Source organism: Populus trichocarpa, chromosome 14 (genome assembly GCF_000002775.5).
Source record: "Populus trichocarpa isolate Nisqually-1 chromosome 14, P.trichocarpa_v4.1, whole genome shotgun sequence".
Lineage (NCBI taxonomy): Eukaryota > Viridiplantae > Streptophyta > Magnoliopsida > Malpighiales > Salicaceae > Populus > Populus trichocarpa.
Window position 1 is genome coordinate 1,126,463 of NC_037298.2, and position 20,739 is coordinate 1,147,201.

Sequence of the window (20,739 nt, forward strand, 5' to 3'; positions counted from 1 at the left end):
CTCTCTGGTGTCGAAATCTGCACACCTATGCAAGAGCCTAATACCATAGGAAGGCCAGGCTAAAACCAATCTGGTTTGGGCCGCAGTCCTGCACTGCCAATGAACAGCTAGCCTATCACCCCTGAAGGTGGAATTCTGGTCCAAGCCGAAAGTTCTAAAGTACTAGGCTCTGGCCCATGTCATCACTGGATCATCAACCCTGACTCCCCTCTATATTTTCAGTCTAGCCCGGTTGCTAGGTAGTTGACTACATGTTTATCTTTAATCCAGAGACCACCTTGAAAGGATTTGGATCATCGGTTTTAATTCTTGACTAAGATGATAATATTTTTATCTATTTGTGTTGAATTAGTCAATTTTAATTAAAGTTGGATTTAATTATATGAATCACTAAAAACTCGTTGAGCCTAAACTAATCTAGTTAGATTAATATATTATTTTATTTAATTAAAAAACTAACCCGAGTAAAGTTTTATATCAGTTCATTAAAACAAATGAAGTTTAGCAAACATGATAATTAAAAAACTAACCCGTTGACTTTTGTATTTGTTTTTTACTAAAACAACGCCGTTTTGAATTTTTTTTTAAAATAGGGATTGACCCGGCCGACCCGGTCAAAACCCGGTGACCCGGGCCTTGGACCGGGCCGGGTTTAAAAACTATGGTTAATCTACCTCTCTTTCCTATTCTTTTTTTTTTTTTTCCTTTCCTTTTTCCCCTGGTCTGAGGTTATGCTTGTTTCGTTGAAATTTACATATATATATTTGACTAATTGCATTAATGGGATTCATTTATAGTGATTTTTCAACTGGAGAGAAGATTCAATACTTTGAAATTAGGCTGGTTTCGTCCATGGAATCATTTATGGATAGTTGTCCGAGGGGAAACGAAGACCCACACTCCTATCTTATCTCATCATCGTTTTATTATTTTTCCTCTTTGCAACCCACCCTCATTATTAAAGGAGGATGCCTTTACCTGCAGGCATCACCGCCCCAGAGATTGAGATAAGCACGCCAGTGCATCACAAGATTTTCAAAGAAAAAAACACGAGCAACGTTGAATAAAAGAAATTCACCCTTTAGAATTTGATTTTTGTATTAATTTTAGTTTTTATTTTTATGATTGTTATTTGCTTTTATCTTATTATTTTTTTAATTGAAATTTTTTATCTATTAAATTTGATCTTTATTTTTTTTATTGTTACTTATTTTATTTGAAATAATTTATAAAATTATAATTATCGATTGTTGAATGTGATCATGCCGGGACCAAAAATCAACCCTGTAAACTTTATTTGTAATCAAAAGAAAATACATAAAAATCCACCTCTTGTCATCATACTTTTGGCACAACTATAACTGAACTTAACATTCATGTTGTAATAAGTTGCTAATCATCATCTTCAATGCCCAGCAAGAAAAGCTAGACATGGAAAGGAGAATAAAAGATTTATCAGCGTGACAACATCCCCTGATTAAAGTTAACGCGCTAGAGAAGTTAGAAAAGGACAATGAATTTGTGGCTGTCTCATCGGAATCCCATTTGCATTACAGAACCAGAGACCTCCAACTTGAACACTGTCTCAGCATGCTGTCAATGGTGGTATGCCTTCAAACACAAACAAAACTTCCCCTTGAGTAGAATTACTGTAGCAAGTAAAGCATGTGATGGGAAAACCAAAAGTGCTAAAGTAAACCTGAAAGGCAAGCAATGGATCAGATGCATAGCTAATGACCGAAGCTAGGAACATTTTGTTTCCTTCCACGTTAAGTAAACACCAAGTTATAGACACCTTCGCACACCAGCATTCGTTGCAGCAAAAATCAGATGTGTACTTAATAATACAAGGTAGACAGAAACTCACCAGGGTTCATTGAAGATGCTATAACAGAAATACAAGCTGAGCAACCCCCACTAGGAAGAAAAAATAACAAAAATATAGAGATGGTGTTCCCCAGGTCATATCCCAGCATGCAAGAGCGAGTGAGAGATGTCCAAAGCAAATTTCAAAATCATCATATCAAGCAAAACATTATAAAGGGAAAAATTGTTATTCAAAATCATGGGCAATCAGGACCAGGAAAATCAGCATATGTACAGATTTATAGCAGCACTACAGTCGATCCAAGTAAGTATTTGAGTTATATCAAGTTTTATTTAAAATGAATAGGTTTTGCTCTTCCTGCATTCAGTCATAAAACTAAAAGAACAGAAATTTATCGTTAACAGTCAGCTGAGAAACAAGTGAACTACCCAGCTTGCATAGCCCTGCCCTCTGATTATTGTTCTAATAAAGTATTCTCCTCACAGTATAAACATATTAGGCCGAAATCTTCAGTACAGTGTTATTATGTTATAACTTCCTTTTCGGCTATGCAAAAAACAACCTAATGCAAAATAGTTCTAGAGAAACACCAAGAAATTGCATTTTTTTCCTTGGAATATGTATTTCCACAAAAGTTATTACAACATTATAGCTATTTCTGACTTATTATTGCCATGCAGTTGATACAATTGATATCAATTTCCCTTTGTGTGTCTTAGATGTAAAAAAGTTAGGAATAACTTGAGTTCTCAAAAACTAGATGAGACCAGCTGACTGGACCTTAAAAATTAGGATAATAATCCATGATGGTGCGACGTTAGCTGATCATAAGAAACAAAAGTTTGATAATGATAAGTCTGTCTGCATAACATCAAGCTCCTTGTGATCTTCTACTTCATGCTGCATTTACTAGGCACAGGCAAAGGAAAGTTAAGTGCAAAAGCCTACCTCAAGCATGGAAAGAGCGAGGGACATGGTGGCACAAAAACAAGAGTATACAAAATAAAAATACATGTCGAGCCAGACTTTGGGATTCCAGGAGCTTTTCTTATGAAAAATCAACATAAGCATAAATTCTTCCTTGAATCTGTAACTCTTGAAATTCTAGACAATCAGATCATCTACTTTGACTGCAGATCTTGGGTATATCCATTTCAAAAGACAAAATCAGAGCGCCTATTCTTCTCAAACAATGTAAGTTAGAAGCCAAACTTATATATACACACACACACACACACACACACACACACACACACACACACACACACAAAATAAAGCACAATCAAACTCATACCTAATGTTGCAGAGTTATCTTCCAAATCATACACCTAGCGCTCTAGTGGAGTTGAGAAAGCTGGAACTTGCTAGCCTGAGAGGGGATGGAAAACAAGTGAGGAAGGAATGGGATCGAATCTATGACTATGATTATTACAACGACCTTTGTAATCCAGATAAAGGTCAGGAACACATTAGACCAGTCCTGGGTGGTTCTGAATTACATCCATACCCTCGTAGGGTGAGAACAGGTCACCCTCCCAGCAACACAGGTATCCCAAATTTCTCTCTCACGTGGTTCAGATGATCTGCCATGGTTCCTTTTCCTATAAAATTCCCTCATAGCTTTTTCCACTGTTAATACATGATTTTCTTTTTGTTTGCTACTTGTGATCACTTACATATAGAACCTTCAACCGAGAGCCGGACAGAAACAATCAACTTGGATATATATGTTCCTCTAGATGAGCGTTTTAGTCCCAAGAAACTATCAGAGTTCATATCAAATTCAATCCAGGCTACTGTGCATTTCATTATCACAGAGGCAGATTCATTATTCAAACAAGATTCCAGTAGTTTTGAGTCGTTTGACGAGATACATGATATGTTTTCTAGCAAGAGAAGTAATGCAGTAGAGGGAAAGGCCAAAAACAAATTGAAGGGAAAGGTCAAAGAAAGATTGAAGAAATTAGTTCCAGATGTCCTTTTCAAAGAAATTATATATACAGGCAAAGAAGACCTCGTGAAATTCCCATTACCTCAAATTATAAGAGGTAATTCCTTTAGCAATATGCTCTTATAATTCATAGATCCTAAAGGATTGTGTTCTATTAAATTGTCTCAGTATTATGCGTATATTTTAAATGTATTTTTCAGAGAATGAATTAGCCTGGGGAAACGATGAGGAATTTGGACGTCAAATGCTTGCAGGAACTAATCCAACAAGGATACAAAGTTTGCAGGTTTCTCTAACCTTATGAATTGCATTGGATCTATCATCAGCTTAAAGCCTAAACCTGCACCATTCTATACTAATCTCCATTAATCAAGAAATTTCCTTAATATGTTCATAAGGCATGAACTACATACAACAGACAAACATAACAAAGATCATGTTCCCTATACCGGTCTTAACACCTGGCAAGACTCATTATTTTCATGTAGATTTCAAACCCACAATACAGTTCTTATAAATTGCTCTTCAAAGTTCAACACTGTAGCAGCAGGTCACCTTGATACTGAGTCATGATTTAGTCATAAACACCCATCAAATGTTCTAATTTGACTATACTTCACAGGAATTCCCACCAGAAGGCAGATATGGAGTGAGTACAATAGAGGCATCACACATAGAGCACAACCTTGATGGGTTGACACTTTTCGAGGTAACCATCCACATCCTTCTCCACTAAGTAAACCTCTCATTTTTCCTTTTCTCTCTCTCTTCCCACCTTCTCTCCAAGGAGATTAATGATGCACAACAAGAGTAATCACAGGACATGAAATTCGTTTCATAAATGAGACTAGGCTAGAGGTTAATGTTAAATTAGAATGGTGAACACTCGTAGAGTTCAAAAAATTTTAAACAATGCAGGGAAATAATAGAATACACAAAATGTAAGGTTCAGATATCTAGGAATAGCGACAGAGGTTTAACAAAACTCATAAGCCAGGAAATAACTTTTTCACGCACCAATAAACACTTAAAACCATTTATGTTCCATGTCCAAGATTTATTATTATCCACAAGGTAGTAAGAGACAAGAGAGATGTTAAATTATGAACTAAAACAAGTACTATAGAATTAAGGAGCACTAGCAAAGTATTGTGAGATCATAGAATGCCTATCAAGTCAAGGGGAGAATTATGTAGGACATCGATAGCAGCCAAATTTTACGCATAGAATGTAGGACAACCCATAATAGAACAAATGAGTAGCTCAACTGATCAGATTTTAAATTTGTTTTGTAAAGATTACCTATTCGAGTCTTATAAACTTCAAGGCTACTAGAGGCTTACATGGTTGTTAATTTCAGGACCTATGAAATTAATCGAGATACACACAAGCTAACCCGGACATTCACATTAATTAAAAAAAAATTCATATATCTGATTGCCACAAGTTTAGAATACTTTTCAGATTGATTTATTAAATATATCATCAATCTACCTTAGGATATATAAATACCAGTAAACACTATACATTGTGTGTCATAAAAACAGGAACATCTCTTTTGGCAAAAGATTCAATATCAAGATTACTCAATGAGACTACTTATGACGAGAGAAATGAACAAGGAAAAAAATGAGGGGAAAAAAACAGACTCAGCAGTTAGTTTACAAAGTGGAGCCTCGATTATAAAATATACTTACCCTTCAAGCTTGGGTTTCAAAATATTTTCTCTAGCCTTTGCAAGCCTCAAATCTTTTAAAATCATGATCTATTATTAGAAAGTAGCCTTAAGGTAAGTTGGCATTCTATTATTATGACAAAACTGAGGGTTGAAATTATGTCCTACAAGTGCTTTATGGTGAGCTAGGTCTTGGAAATTTGGGGTTTTAAAGCTTGGATTAAGAAATAAAAGGATTTATGGTTTGTAATTGAGTTGGAGCCTTGAAAGGGTACATAGAAGGGCTACTACTGCATTATAATAGTAGGGTTTCAAGGAAACACACCTAGTGGAAGGAAAACCAAGGTACATAACTGCTGTAAAATTCATTCATAAATTATTGTTTTTGTCGCTTGCATCAGAGTCAGAGCAATAATCACTGACAAGGGTATATGATATGTGTTTAATTCATAAGAACACCCTTGAAGGATATAGTATAGTTTGTTCCAAAAACGCCATACAAACTACTTCAGTTCTAAGAAGTTGGAAGTTTTTCAGAATATACAGCAAGTACTCTCATTGGAGCATTGCGTATATAACTTATCTAAGTTGGAAAACCCTGTGTATATTTCTGATTATCCTTCTTAAGGAGTTCAATGCAGAATGCAAGAGGTCTTCTGTAGTTATTCACTTCTTTCTAAATATAAATCACAGGCAATGAATGAATGGAGGATATTCATCTTGGATCACCATGACTATCTCATGTCGTATTTAAGCAAAATTAACACAAAGGGTGTTTGTGCTTATGCATCAAGAACACTATTTTTCTTAAGAACTGATGATACATTAAAGCCATTAGCAATAGAATTGAGCCTGCCTGGCTCCAATGAGGACACAGAAGTCAGCAGGGTGTTTCTCCCAGCAAATCAAGGAACTGAAGCAGCACTATGGCAGCTTGCTAAAGCTCATGTTGCAGCTAATGACTCAGCATACCACCAACTAATCAGCCATTGGTGAGTTGAGATACTTTGCCAATCTCAATCCTGGATTTTCCATATTATTTGTGGAGTTTTACCCACAACAAAAATATTTTCTCAGAGATCAACAACTAAGCATTATATAGGCCATCCAATGACTGTTTCTTTCTTTCTTTTCGAGAATTTTTGACTGAAATTTCTAAATGCATTCTTAAATCATTACTGATGGTTCATTGAAAAAAGAAATGCCCAATGCTTTTGTTCTCTCTGATATGTGCATTTTCCAGGTTACACACTCATGCAGTAGTTGAGCCGTTCATTATTGCAACTAGAAGGCAGTTGAGTGTCATGCACCCAATCAACTGGCTACTACGTCCTCATTTCAAGGACACCATGCACATAAACGCATTGGCTCGGAGTATCCTCATAAACTCTAGAGGAATCCTTGAGAAAACACTCTTTTCTGGTGAAATATCCATGGAATTGTCTTCTGAACTCTATAAAGAATGGAGATTTGATGAACAAGCTCTTCCTGCTGATCTTGTCAAAAGGTAATTCATTTTAACAAATAGCCCCCCTCCCCCTTGCACCTAGTTTCTTTTTGTTATCAACACAAAAGGGGGAAAAATCCATAATGTCAACATTTAAGTTGAGATCATACGATTATTTTCATGATCTGTAGATAGTTAATATAATAAACAAGAGAAAAGGAAACAATGAACATAAATATCATAAAATTTGACAGGGATATGCTGAATATTTGTCATGCATTCTAGAGTAAGTGCAAAATAAAATTCTGAGCCAAAAAAACCAAAGTGAGCATAGTAGAAAACAAACACCTAGAAGCAACCTCAAAAATTCAGAAAACATGAATTCTTACTCTAGCATTCAGTTCTAATGTTGTCTTATAACAAATGCTATTTCAGAGGATTGGCCCTGGAAGACCCAGACAATCCAAATAATCCCACTGGGGTACAGCTCCTCTTCGATGATTATCCCTATGGTGCAGATGGACTTGATATTTGGTATGCCATCAAGACATGGGTCACAGACTTCTGCACACTTTTCTACAAAGACGATTCTTCTGTCAATTCTGATGTAGAAATTCAAGCATGGTGGTCTGAGATCCAGAATGTGGGCCATGGTGATAAGTGCAACGAGACATGGTGGTACAAAATGACAACTCTCGTAGACCTAACAGAAGCTCTAACAACACTCATATGGATTACATCAGGCCTTCACGCTTCCGTCAACTTTGGGCAATATGCATATGATGGCTGCCCTTTAAATCGTCCCATGCTATGTCGAAAATTTATTCCAAAGGAAGGGACACAAGAATTTGCCGAGTTCTTAAGAGATCCAGACAAATATTATCTTAACATGCTGCCCGACAGATTTGAGATGAGCCTTGGTATAGCATTAACAGAGGTTCTCTCGAAGCACACATCTGATGAAGTATACTTAGGTCAGAGGCCGCTGTTAGAGTGCACTGACAATGTAGTTCAGCAAAAATTCAAGAAGTTCAATGAACATCTCCAAGAGATAGAGAAGAAAATTATTCAGAGGAACAAAGATCCCAAGTTTAAGAACAGGAGCGGCCCTGCCAAGATCCCATACGAACTTCTCTACCCAGATACATCCAATGTTGGACCCAGATGGGGCATCACAAGAAAGGGGATCCCTAACAGCGTATCAATATAGCACGACTTCATTATACTGCAAACTGTAGTCCAGTGATGACTATACAGTCACTATAGAAGTGTTTCTCCAAAATATATACTTGTCCAAAGCATGTTAAGCTCCACCATTTTCCTGGTCTCATCCTGATAGTGATTGCATTACTGAAACATGTTCTTTGTTTCTTATGAGTCAAAGGGGAGAAAATATCAAGGGTTCAATTTAATAATATTCATCCAAGGCAGTATGCTGCCAATGGACTTTGTCTCACCTAGACAATCATCGAAAGTGGAGAAAGCTAGAGCCAGAGAGTCAAATGGGACTATAACATTTGTCTTAGATGTGCACGCAAGATTAACAGTAAAATGATGAAAGATTGACAAATGAGAGAGAAAAAAAAAACTAGAAGATAAAACTAATGGTTCAGTGAATACAGATATAAATTAAAGAAGCAGATATACGAAAGGCATACAAAATATTTCAGCAGCTACCAAAATTCAGCACTATTTCCTGTGACCTTGAGATGTCCCAGAAAACCAGCAGACCATTAAATACCGGCCAATCATGCAACCATTCCATCTTCCATCTTGTAAAAAACACGGGTATTTATTAGCAACATCGACCCTGAAGTGCAAATGCTGCCAAATCAACAATTCCAGGATTGCCCAACACCATATCAGCAACCATTTCAGCAGTACCCAAAGCCTCCAAATGGAAGAAAAAAAAATGATGAGCGATTCCTTTGTTCAACAAAGATTTATCAGCGGTCAAAAGGATAAAAAATAACTGCGAAGCTAATTTCCAAAGGCAGGGAACATAAGCTGTCACTAATCAAGTTTAGTTTAAAACTAGAACAATATGGTCAAACTTAAAAGCCTGAATTTATTTTTAGAAGGGGAAAAAAAGAATAAGAAAGGAAAAACACATAACCACTTTTCTTCAGTGGAAAAGGGGGATACGGATATTACCATAGAAAGTCCTCCTCCTTCATGCCCAGTTGCGATGATCACATTCATCAAACCAGGCACAGGCCCAATCACTGGCTTCCCATCAGGCACTAGAACAGTAGAACACATTTCATAAGTACAAGGTGATGGCTTAAAGTACAAATTTAAAATTTTCAAGTCCCAGTGCCTTGGAAAGAAATTTTTTCCTCTATGCATGTCCTGAAGTACATGGACTTACTATAAGGGCGTAATCCTATTCTCACTTTTCTATCCAAAGTGAAATCTTCTAGGGGCAGCTCTTTTAGTTTGGGAAAGAACTCTCCAGCCCTCTTCCATATATGATTAATAATGGACTCATCCACTTTAGTGCTATACCCAGTAAACTGACGGCTGCTCCCTGAAAAGTTGAATAGTAGATGATGGCCACACAAGCAGTCATTGAATGAACAACAATATCTTATTTTGAAGTAACCTAATTACGAAGAAAACAATATGCTAGGAAGAGCAGAAGACGTGACATAAATATCCAAGATTTACCAGAAAGCCACACTCACTCTCTGTTCGCCAAATACAATTACTCATGCAAACAATTTAGTATCAAGTCTTATGAGGTTGCAAGTCACCCAAGTTATTGTATGCAAGTTAAGATCGATGATATTAGATATCATGGAACTAAAAGTACAAAAAATTTACCAAGAACAAGGTTTCCCATTGTGTCCATGGTGGCCGTCATCGAGACAGACGGGGTTTGCCCTTCCTCAACTTTTACTGAATGTGAACTTTTGCGATCTAAAGCATCATGTAGATGATCAACATAACCCATCTCCATCAGGCCATGGTCCAATCTAAAGGAACTAAAGTTCTCAAGGACAACCAAGTGACCCTGTTAAAAAGATTAAATGCATAACAGGTCTTATATATACAACAAGTGCAAGATACAACATGGAATCACCCAATAAAGCTCATGTTTAATAAATAAATAAATAAAAAACAAAGAAAGAAAATGGTAATCCCAGGCCATTTTATATAATGCAAAATAAGAATAAAAATCTTGGGTTATGTGATCCTAGTTCCAACCTTCCGAGGCTTAACAGGGACATTCAACAAAATATCTGATTCTCTAAACAAGTCATGTACCAAAGACCCGCTCCAACAACCAGCTGCCACTATAACAGCCTTCTTACAATACAATGTATTCTTGAAAGTCCGAACACCTTCAACCTCATTGCTGCTATCAGATCTGTACACGTTAGAATTAAAGTAGTAATCTCAGAACTTATACCCCCTTGAAACCACAAAGAATTCACAGCCAGTTACAGAGAAGTGTGAGAATAAACCTCAATAAACCTGTCACAGGATCATGAAAGAACTCTGCATATCTCCCTTTTGTAGAAAAGTGCCTATTAGCCTATATACACATGAACCACACAAGCATGAATTCCTCCACATGCCAACTGAAAACAATGCTGACTAATTGAGACAAGGGAAAAATTAATAAACCTTTTGAATGAATGCAACAGCACGTTGAGCGTCCAATTGACAATCATCGGGTAGAAACGCAGCCCCACCATCTTTACCGACCTCAAGCTCAGGTTCCTTTAATCGCAAAGCATCACTTGTTAAGTACTCTGCTCTCAATCCAGCTTCAGATAATCTTTTCACCTTCTTTTTCAACGTTGCCGCCTCTTTGGCAGTTTTGCCTACCAACAAACTTCCTATAATAATAATTTAAGAAAAAAAAATCACAAACAATTATCACACTGCCCAATTAGCTAAACATAAAAGTTATCTTCAGAGACTTTTATGAATAAATTTAAATAATTACCAGTCCGTTTCCAACCTAATTCTTGTAACGGATCCAGGCCTTGGGCACGCACCTTCTCTGCAAACATTTGCCACAGTTTGTAGCTTCTCATTGTGAGGTCCCATGTGTCACTCTCTGGTTCCTTGTGCACCATCCACAAGTATCCCTGCCCTGTAACCGTCACAAAGTAAAACAAAAACAATATTCTGAAAAAAATAAACAAAACGAGAGATAATCAGAATTTGTTACTAAGAATACCAGCGCCAGTAGCACCAGAGCAAGGGACGTCCTTATCAACAACAGCAACGGAAAGGTCCGACCCGATGAGGAACTGCCGGGCAATAGTTAACCCGATGATTCCAGCACCAATAATTACAACATCGAACGTGTGAGTAGAAGAAGAAGAAGAAGAAGAAGAAGAAGTGATTACGGGTTGAGTTCGAAAGGTTTTTGGTAGAGAAAGCGGTTTCCCGTTCGCGGTCAACGAGGAGCCAAAGAAGGTTGTTTTGAAGGTGACGATAGGGAAATGATTCCTTGGAAGCGAAACGACGTCGTTGTTGAGTGGTGGTGACTGTATGTGTAGCGTAACGGAAGCCATTTTTGGCTTTGATTCGCGATTGGAATTTGAAACAGAACAGTTACCTCTACAAGGAAAAGGAAAAGGAAACGGTGTTGACTGTTAGGACCGTACTTAATCCTTAATTCATTAAATTTTTTATCAATTCAACTTAGAAGTTTAATAATATTAAAAGATAAAATTAATTAATTAATTTAAAAATATTTTTTTTAAAAAAAGTTACATTTAATAAAAAAACAATCTATTTTATTTTTAAAACAACTAAAAAATTTCATAAAAAAACAACAAAACACTGGAGGGTGGTAAAAAAGTTTTTTTTTAAAAAAGAAAATAAAACCAAGAAAACTCGAGTCAACATCATAAACTGGGATTAATTTTTTAAACCTTCAATCCATTAAATTCTAGACTTAAATTTAACTAAGAAGCTAAATACCCAGTTAATTAAATGTTGGAAGATGAAATAAAAAAAAAATCTTGCAAGGTAAGACAATACAATAATAAAAAGAATTAGATTTGATATGAATAAAATCAAGAATGATGAAATTGCAATAAAAAACAATTACAAAAATCATTTAAATAAAACAAATAGTGACCAAAATGATGGGAATCAAATCTAACATATGAAAAATATCCATTGAGGATGAAATTGAAAAAAATATCTTTAATTTCATAAATTATTTTAAATAAAAAAATTGTAATAAAGAGAATAGGGATGGAATTGAAAGAAATCCTTAATTTCATAAATTATTCTAAATAAAAAAATTATAATAAAGAGAATAGAAATGAAAATTTAAAGATAACAAATCTCAGGGGCTAATTTGAGATCAACACAAAAAATGAGAAAGAGAGAGGGAAAAAAAATGAAACAAAAATTCAAAGGTGCCAAACTAGCCACCATTAAGCTATGCGCACCGCTTTAATTATGGAGGGGATGCCAAAATGTTCCGGTCGCCGTCCTGAAAGTACAGTTTTAGCTATATGAAGGAGACATACATGTCGTCCAAAACCTGCAAAAACTGTTCATGCACCTTCAACTTTTTTTTTTTTGCTTATTATAAAAATTACTTTATTACCTCTAATTACACTTGATAACTACAAAAAAGCAAAGACAAAACTTTTTAAATTTCAAAGTTAATAATGTAATTTAACTTTTTTTTGCTATCAAGGACAATGCAGTAATTATATTATGCAAGAAAAATGCAAAAAACAAAAAATAATTTAACCATATTTTTTCTTATAATAACTAAAAAAACCTCTCTACCTCTAAAACAAGCCAAGCCAAGTAATTGAAGGGTGAAATACTAAACTCTTACACACACACACACACACACACCTTGCACTGCAAACAAAACTCACCAGTTTATTAGACGACCAAAAACAAGATTTTCAGTCCAAATACTTCCGTGACTGAAATTATAGGTTAAGACCTAACGAGAAGGTAATCTCACCGAGTCAACAGCGATAATCTAAGAAATTCCACTGAGACAATAACAAGATAGAAGCCAAAGAAAAGCATAGATATAATAGAAGATCAGGGCATCTCTCAATTGCCACGAATTCATTCAAAAGCCAATACTAAACCGCAGCCTAGCAGTGGTCAACAGACGGACATGGAAAAGCTAGTATAGATGATTCTTAATCATTGATTAGTTTTTGAGACTGGGTTTCTTCCAATGATTAATTCTTGCCTAGATAAGTGACTATAGAGGAGGATTATCTCTCAAAAAAAAGTAATCATTCATCGGTTAAAAACACAGATCCTTTCCAAAATCTATCAAAAAACCAGTTCAACTCAAAAGCTCAAGCCGTTGGCTAAGATCATGAAAATAGTTTTACATTGCTCCCTAATACATACTCTCATGTATGTATGTATGTATGGGGGTGATCGGGTTGAACTGGTTCTTTGAAAATCAGCCTATCTTGACCTAATTTCAGCTTTCACTAAATAAAGTAAATTTAAAAATTCTATGAATTAAATTGCTATAAAATTAGCGGCCGAGAAGAGCAAGAGCGGTAAATACCTGGATCGACATGGCTTTCTTGTTTGATTCGAGCTGACTTCCTGCATATAAATCGGAAGAACAAAACCGAGTCAGGACATGAACATGACCACATAGATCTCCTCGGACAAACATCGAGCAGTCAAATAAACAGAGAGAGAGAGAGAGAGAGAGATTAGGCTTACTAGGGTTTTATAAACAGTCAATCAATTACCCTTGGAACCAGCTTTTTGCTTCTCCAAGTTCTTCTCGCGAGCCATCTTTGCCTTCTGCCCGTTGCCGCCTCCCATTGTTTTCTTCTTCTGGTGAAACAGGCACTGGAGAATAGGAGATGTGGTTTGGAAATCTACCACTTAAAGAGAGGAGAGGACACCACGGCCAATTCTACCTAGAGGATACCCTATTTATGTTCAGAGAAGATAGCCAACCGAAAGGACAATTCCATTAGAACTACGCCGACGGAATTTTTTTTTTTTTTACTGGGTGGGGGTTTGCAGGGGCCTGCGGAGCTGTTAGCCTTTTTTTTTAAGTGTTTTTTTAATAAATATATTAGAATACTATTTTATTTTATTTTTCAAATTTTATTTTTGAAATTAGTATATTAAAGTAATTTAAAAATATTAAATAAATTAAAATAAATTAAAATTTAATGAAAAATCAGCTAGGTTGTTAAAGTCGACCCAATTTATTCGAGTGGCCTTAAATTCACAGAAGATAGCTTAGAAACTTCGTTAAAGACAGACTTGGATCTCTTTCATGTGACGGGAGTAGGTGGGAGAATTTATAATCTCATCTCGTGAGAGTTGATTTTTAGATAGGACCCATCCGTGGAAAGTTCACGCACAGTTTTTTTTTTTTAATAGAAAAGCAGCGGATACGAACAAAACTAAATCACTTGTTTGTTTGAAAATCAAGCTAACCTTAAAAAAAATTTAATAATCCCAGTTAAATATTGTTTTTGTTTATTCTCTATTTGAATTTAAGATTTAAATAATATTTTTGATCACTTAATAATTTAAGAGTCAGCCAAGGCTCTGTCTAAGGAATCTGCTAAACTTGACTCCCATAAACCTAACCTACAAGCTCTATTGTAAGTCTCATACCCTGCAGCTCTTAGACCTTCTGAAACCATCTCCCTCAAAGGTCCGCGCATGTCTGAGCACTTATTCATGGTATTCAGAAAAGTTTCTGTCAACCCATGTTGCCAGAAAATCACAATGGCGCAGCTATTATCTACCAATCGCACATCAAATTCCTTGGAGAAAGCTTCATGAGACTCTTGGAGCAGGCTCTTTAGTACCCCAGCTGTCACCCTATCCCCAAATCCCCACAAGAAAACCAAATCCTCACAGCTCACAGTTCTTGTGTTGTTAGTCCATTTGTTAGTCCATATTTTGATTTCTCCATCTATTGGTTCTTCAGATGCAGTACAGAATGGACTGAAAATATTTGCGTAAGCTTCAAGGGCTGAAGCCCCTTTTTCTTCATCTGATTTGACAGCAGCAGGATCGATTTTGAGTATACTGCATAGCCTAGCAAACAATTCACAAATCTTCACAACATTTTGCCCATGAATAGTGTCTTCATTTTCCATAGCTGAAAAGATCAAATATGGTGTACATCAATCAAGTATGTCAAGTGGTATAACTTCATAATTTGCCGAAAGAAATTTCAATTGCCTACTTCATAATGTTTGGAGACCAGGCAAGAAAATAGAACCTACAAGCTATAAATAAGCAATTCATAAATAGACTTCCGTAACACAGATTTCCATGAATCCCCTATCATATAACATATGTCAGCCTGTTCATGAAAAAACCAGAGAGAGTAACAGACCTTGGCATGGAATTTCCATATCAATGGGTGTAAAGAACCGATTCTTTAATTGAGAAATAGCTACAGGTATACTAGTAACTTTTCTCAGAGCACTGATCTCCTTCATCAGATGGTTGACATCAATTACCAGGGGGAAAGCCAAACGCAAGGAACACATAAACTCATCCACTGTAGGAGGCAGGGGAGCTATGAATTTTGAATGAATAACTGTTAAATCTGCATGTAGCAGTATCGATCCATGAGATTAGCTACCAAAAAAAAAACATATACTTTATTTTCAGATAAACAGAAACTTGAGTTCATAGATATACACCATTAAGGGAACCATGCGAGACAACAGGCTTCTGAGAAGCAGATATCAAATCGATCACCTCTCGAAAGCCACGGACCTTTTTCTTTAGTTCCTGTTCGTCATTTTGAAGCTTTCCCTGTCAATCAAGCATCAATTAGATCATTAAGTGTAGCTTGACCATGATCATTACCAAGGATTGAGATATAGTTGCTACCTGCAGAAGATCTTTATCCTCCTTTGAACTTGTTAAAACAACACGAACTGCCTGCATTGCTCCACCCTTTGCTGGAATTATTAAAGGAACAACATCATCAGCAAATTCTTGCAACATCTGTAGCCAACAAACATAAAAATTCAAGATATTATTACCAACAAAAATTGGAAGCAAAACAAGTCTAATTCAGTAAAACCAGCAATAAGGATAAGAATCTCATGCATCACTACTAACTGACAGTCCAGACTATCCTTTCAATCTACCTCAACCACAAGCTGCGCTTGGCGTTCGCTGCAAACATCTATATTCATGCACGGTCTTGAATCATACTCTTCATTTCCTAGAACGAGTTTTCTTAGGGATCTGACCAGAGCATCTGGAAACAAAAAGGTAAACTCATAATAATTTTGTTTTCTTATAAAAAAAAACAAACGAAAGGAAAGGAATGACATAATCAAACCACCTTGAATTTGGTTGCCTTCTTTCCTTGTGCTAGTTTCTTTACATGCTTTCTTCCAATTTTTAATGTGTGATTTAATCCTTTCAACGAATACAGAATCAGCAACAGAAAGGGTAGAAGTGGATTCTGTCACATTCTTTGCAAGTATTGGATTCCCCATCTGAATTTTTGCAGTAGATTCTTGTTCTCTGGACAAGTATGAGATACCTATCAAATCAGAAGAATCACACAGATTTTCAAAAACAAGCTCAATACATGGAGGCAGCAGACTCTACTCGACACTTGTCATGCTCCTAAAATGATACTGGAATACATTCACTATCTATTTCAACAGGTAAAAAAAGAAAAAACCAAATATGGATGATTCTTACTTTGATTAGGCTTAGACTTGAGAGTGGCCAGTTGTTAGTGCCAAAAATAACTATTAACTCAACCTTATTCAATGATTTGAGTGAGAAAGCATCTTAACCTTGGCTCACTTCTATTTTCTTTAATTTAAACAATGTGACATTCTAAAGGATTTAGAATATAGAAGAAAGAATTAGAATCCAAATTTGGAAATTCTTAGAGTACACATATGAAGCAATGCAACTTTAAGGGAATACATACCATCCTTTATGCAAGAATTAAAGTCAAAACCTTGGCGAGCCATAGATATCAAAGACGAGGTTTGACAATAAAAACTGTAAGAAGGCATTTCCATCTTTAGTTCAGCTCTTGGGAACAAGTGAAAATTATATCTGCGCCAAAAGCAATATCCAGTTTTAGTTCATCATCAATTCTAGATTTTAACAGAACAAAGATTGGTTAAAGATTGTTGTACTAACGGGTAGGCAGTGACTTTAGAAGCCCTGACAGTGATGGGGCAAACAGCGAAATGAAGAACCTGGAACCTTTCAGCGGCATACTTGGCTTTTAAGTAAGCCGTGTCGGCGGTGTCAAAAGGGGAGACGCGTTGCCAAGGGGCGGAGAAGGAGCCGGTGTTTTGCAAGGACACGGCCACAAAATCAGAATTGGAGACATGGGATTTTATATCCTTAAGAGTGTCAGCAAAGTTTGATTTTGTGACTTGCTTTATGCTCCATTGCTGGTGAGGTTTATGGTGGGTTTTAGTCACGCTGGTGCTTAACAGGCGCCTTTGCAGCAGTGGGGAGACGGCAACCATTTTTATTTTTCCTTTTATCCGGCGAACCAAGGGAACTAGGGAGCAGAGAGAGCAGGTAGATCAAGATGTGGGCTAATTGCTTATTGTTGATGAAGTCGAATATGGGCCATGGCCCAATTTTTTCATGGGCTATTCTTCACCAGGCCGTGAAAGATTGCAAGACTCTCTCTCTTTATGTTAAAGACAATAGAGGTGCCCCCTGGTGCTTGTTAGTTGGGGATCAGCACAGGTTGGATCCTCGTATTGTTAGTAATTTTTCATGAGCGTGTCTGCGCGGAAAGTACGGTGGAATTTATTTTTTAATATTTTGTATATATTAAAATAATATATTTTAAAAAAAAATTATTTTTGATATTATTATATTAAAATGATATGAAAATATTAAAAAATAATTATTTGAAATAAATAAAAAAACTAAAAAAAATTAAATTTTTTAAAAATATTTTTAAAATACAAAAATAATCTATCTTGATAATATATATATAGATGGTGACTTTTTGTTCTAGACAAGGTTGTCGAAAACGCTTTTTTGACACGACACGGAACATACAATATAAACTCGACTCGTAAACTCGAATCATAAAATCGTAAAATCGGAAGTAAATTTTTTTAACTAAAAATCGTAAAATCACAAGTAAAATATTTTAACTGAAATCGTAAAATCGCAAAATAAACATCCAAACATCTTAAAATACATAATTCAAATACAAGTAAAATAAACAATACAAATATCCAAATATCTTAAAATACACAATATTCATTCCTGTTCTTGAAGAAACCATAGATGATGGGGAAACAGTCAGAAGAAAATGTCTCTGTCTACAAAGTCAACAAATAAAAACAAAAGAAAATACGTAGAAAGTATGGAATCTCGGATCTCACAATAAATCTACAGCATGAGTTGAATGTAAGAATTGGAGTAGAGGTTGTTCGGAAATTTGTTTCTCTCTAAGGTTAAATTTAGCAGACACTTCCCAATATTCATTCCTGTTCAGCTAAGTTTTTGAAATTTGAATATCAAGAGATTAAACACACTGCCTTCGACCTTTCTTTTTTGACAGAAATTTTCTCCCACCTCTCAATTAACATCCTTCATTGCATAATAACTGGACAAGAATACAATATGTAATTGCATATGCAAGCCCGATAAATAGTATTAATGCCCAACACATAGAATAGAAGTTGCCAATCATTGACTTTGTTCCAGCCATAAAAGACAAGAACATGAACTTACCAATTCCAGATTCAACCTGTATTCAACAAGGTAAAAATTGTACAAGCCAAAGTCTCAGCAAAGACAAAGAAGCCAGGCAATGCTCTTAGCATCAATTGCCCTGCTGCCACCAAATACAATGCCAATTTCCAAAGGAATTGAAATGTTTGTTTCCCAGTATTTAAACTACAGAAGTATGGCAGGTGACAACATGTAATCTAATGATTTACAATTCATAAAAAGGCAACAGAAGCACGGCAAAAGGCATTCCAATCCAAGACTGACCTATCCAGTAATACACATTGAGAATTAAATGCAAAATATAAAAAACCTTAACACATTGAAAACCAGCAATCTTAGTTACAAGAAATTACAACACACAAAAACAGCAAGCAAGAAATTAAACAGAGCCCTCTCGTATAAGAAATTTGACATGAACTGCCACACATACACTCTTTTCTTTCATTCACATTTGAAAATTTTCATGCTTATCAACAGATGCATGCATTTCATCAACACATCTTGGACTCTCAAATTTCAATGAGAATATAATATTTCAAGGCCCTATTAGCTAGTAAAACAATGAACTTGACTGGATAAAAACACAAACAGGAAAAAAGCTAGTGGTGGAAAAAGAAAACCAGATCCATGGAAGTGCCTTGGCAGTGAACTTACGAGGAGTTTCCACGTTCATACAAGAATGCAGCAGGCTTTTCTTGTGTCCCAGTACTGAAAATAAAATAAGGCAGTCCAAGAGTGCAATCCTAGCTGGAATGCTTCGTTGTCTATGCAAAATTGCAGAATCTGCAACACCAAAGCAAGCAAGATCAAACACAGATTCAGAGCAGTGCAGCACAACTCCCCCTCCGAAAAAATACCCAGCACTCCAGCAGCAAACCAAGTAATAGTAGAATACCCAGAAGATAAACACAAATTCACAGAATACCTAGATAATTTTTGTCTATAATCACCACCATTAGACAGAAAAAACAAAGCTTGGGATTGGGAATCAATTCTTACCTTCGTCTCGCCAAGAACGCTCCGGATCGGGGGAATGTGATTTTTTAAATTGCTGGGGAAAGGGAAAAGGGGAAAGGGGAAAAGGAAAAGGAGTCGGGGAGACTGGGAGAGTGGGAGACGGGGACTTGGAATTTGGAAAGAGAGTGGTCACTGGTGCTGCGGTGCAGTGGTGCTGAGTCAAAGGAGCATTTGTAATTTTGCATTTCTAATTGTCTGCAACTCTGGTTACTCTGCATTTGTCATTTGGTGAAACCGTGAAACGGTAGTGAAAGTGAAAGTTTTGGTTAACTCGTTAAAACGTTACGTTTTTTACGAGTCAACCCGTTTTTATGCGAGTTTGACCGAGTCAACCTGATTTTGCTGGTTTTCGAGTTTTAACCCCGATTCTGCACGTTTTTTGTGTTTTAACTCGTAAAATCGGATGATTTTACGAGTTAAAACGCATTTTTAACAACCATGGGTGGGATCCTGGTCCAAGCCGAAAGTTCTAAAGTACTAGGCTCTGGCCCACATCGTCACGGGACCATCAACCCTGACTGCCCTCTATATTTTCAGTCTAGCCCCGTTGCTAGGTAGTTGACTAGGAGCGTGTTTGGCAGTGTGGTTGCGGGTGCTTTTCAAATAGCTTTTCGTGCCCGAAATGCATGTCAATGATGTTTTTTTATTTTTTAAAAATTATTTTTGACATCAGCACATCAAAACGATCCAAAAAGTACAAACCACACTCAATTTTAGCAAAAAAAAAAAATTCAAATTTGGACGAAACGCAGGTGCAAACGCAATACCAAACGCTCCCTAGATGTTTATCTTTAATCCAGAGACCACCTTGAAAGGATTTGGATCATCGGTTTAATTCTTGACTAAGATGATAATATTTTTATCTATTTGTGTTGAACCGGTCAATTTTAATTAAAGTTCGATTTAATTATATGGATCACTAAAAACTCGTTCAGCCTAAACTAATCTAGTTAGATTAATATATTATTTTATTTAATTAAAAAACTAACCCGAGTAAAGTTTTATATCGGTTCATTAAAACAAATGGAGTTTAGCAATCATGATAGTTAATCTCATAGTTTCGAAACCCGGCCGGGCCCGGCGGGTCGACCCACGACCCGGGGCTG

At 36.2% G+C, this 20,739-nt stretch overlaps 3 protein-coding genes across 6 annotated transcripts; 1 reads left to right on the forward strand and 2 right to left on the reverse strand.

The window, feature by feature from the left end:
- Nucleotides 1–1,819: 1,819 nt before the first annotated feature.
- Nucleotides 1,820–8,575, forward strand: LOC7497340 (linoleate 9S-lipoxygenase). Its single transcript, XM_002320001.4, has 9 exons — nucleotides 1,820–2,131; nucleotides 2,742–3,022; nucleotides 3,135–3,375; nucleotides 3,511–3,876; nucleotides 3,980–4,065; nucleotides 4,402–4,488; nucleotides 6,148–6,446; nucleotides 6,698–6,961; nucleotides 7,337–8,575. The coding sequence occupies exons 1-9, from the start codon at nucleotides 1,948–1,950 to the stop codon at nucleotides 8,109–8,111; spliced, it is 2,583 nt and encodes an 860-aa protein (XP_002320037.4). The 5' UTR covers nucleotides 1,820–1,947; the 3' UTR covers nucleotides 8,112–8,575.
- On the reverse strand, nucleotides 8,472–13,779 carry LOC18104799 (uncharacterized). 4 transcript variants are annotated; one of them, XM_006374772.3, is made up of 12 exons: nucleotides 13,630–13,779; nucleotides 13,437–13,477; nucleotides 12,328–12,431; nucleotides 11,097–11,482; nucleotides 10,860–11,009; nucleotides 10,535–10,749; nucleotides 10,372–10,442; nucleotides 10,112–10,274; nucleotides 9,728–9,917; nucleotides 9,273–9,431; nucleotides 9,056–9,144; nucleotides 8,472–8,792 (listed from the first exon to the last, which is right to left on the reverse strand). In XM_006374772.3, exons 4-12 carry the CDS (start codon nucleotides 11,434–11,436, stop codon nucleotides 8,697–8,699), a joined length of 1,473 nt encoding a protein of 490 aa, XP_006374834.3. In that variant the 5' UTR covers nucleotides 11,437–11,482; nucleotides 12,328–12,431; nucleotides 13,437–13,477; nucleotides 13,630–13,779; the 3' UTR covers nucleotides 8,472–8,696. The 4 variants fall into 4 exon arrangements, with proteins under 4 accessions (XP_006374834.3, XP_052302679.1, XP_024441102.2 ...); XM_052446719.1 differs by having other exon boundaries at nucleotides 13,601–13,750; XM_052446718.1 differs by lacking the exon at nucleotides 8,472–8,792 and having other exon boundaries at nucleotides 8,844–9,144; nucleotides 13,601–13,750.
- Nucleotides 13,780–15,564: 1,785 nt separating this feature from the next.
- On the reverse strand, nucleotides 15,565–19,635 carry LOC7497342 (poly(A)-specific ribonuclease PARN-like). Its single transcript, XM_024585336.2, has 8 exons — nucleotides 19,616–19,635; nucleotides 19,271–19,399; nucleotides 17,045–17,651; nucleotides 16,827–16,957; nucleotides 16,221–16,424; nucleotides 16,021–16,133; nucleotides 15,758–15,828; nucleotides 15,565–15,679 (listed from the first exon to the last, which is right to left on the reverse strand). Exons 3-7 carry the CDS (start codon nucleotides 17,380–17,382, stop codon nucleotides 15,790–15,792), a joined length of 825 nt encoding a protein of 274 aa, XP_024441104.1. The 5' UTR covers nucleotides 17,383–17,651; nucleotides 19,271–19,399; nucleotides 19,616–19,635; the 3' UTR covers nucleotides 15,565–15,679; nucleotides 15,758–15,789.
- Nucleotides 19,636–20,739: the final 1,104 nt, after the last annotated feature.

Excerpts from the sequence above, each read along its gene's own strand:
- LOC7497342 (XM_024585336.2), bottom strand. The coding sequence starts at position 17,382 with ATGGTTGCCGTCTCCCCACTGCTGCAAAGGCGCCTGTTAAGCACCAGC. Across the intron at positions 16,958-17,044 it reads TCTAAAGTCACTGCCTACCC|ATATAATTTTCACTTGTTCC; the intron begins GTTAGTACAACA and ends CTTTTGGCGCAG. Across the intron at positions 15,829-16,020 it reads AAGCGCAGCTTGTGGTTGAG|CAAAGGGTGGAGCAATGCAG; the intron begins GTAGATTGAAAG and ends TAATAATTCCAG.
- LOC7497340 (XM_002320001.4), top strand. The coding sequence starts at position 1,948 with ATGGTGTTCCCCAGGTCATATCCCAGCATGCAAGAGCGAGTGAGAGAT. Across the intron at positions 3,023-3,134 it reads GCCTATTCTTCTCAAACAAT|AGTTATCTTCCAAATCATAC; the intron begins GTAAGTTAGAAG and ends CTAATGTTGCAG. Across the intron at positions 6,962-7,336 it reads CCTGCTGATCTTGTCAAAAG|AGGATTGGCCCTGGAAGACC; the intron begins GTAATTCATTTT and ends ATGCTATTTCAG.
- LOC18104799 (XM_052446718.1), bottom strand. The coding sequence starts at position 11,436 with ATGGCTTCCGTTACGCTACACATACAGTCACCACCACTCAACAACGAC. Across the intron at positions 11,010-11,096 it reads CTCTGGTGCTACTGGCGCTG|GGCAGGGATACTTGTGGATG; the intron begins GTATTCTTAGTA and ends TGACGGTTACAG. Across the intron at positions 9,918-10,111 it reads TCCCTGTTAAGCCTCGGAAG|GGTCACTTGGTTGTCCTTGA; the intron begins GTTGGAACTAGG and ends TCTTTTTAACAG.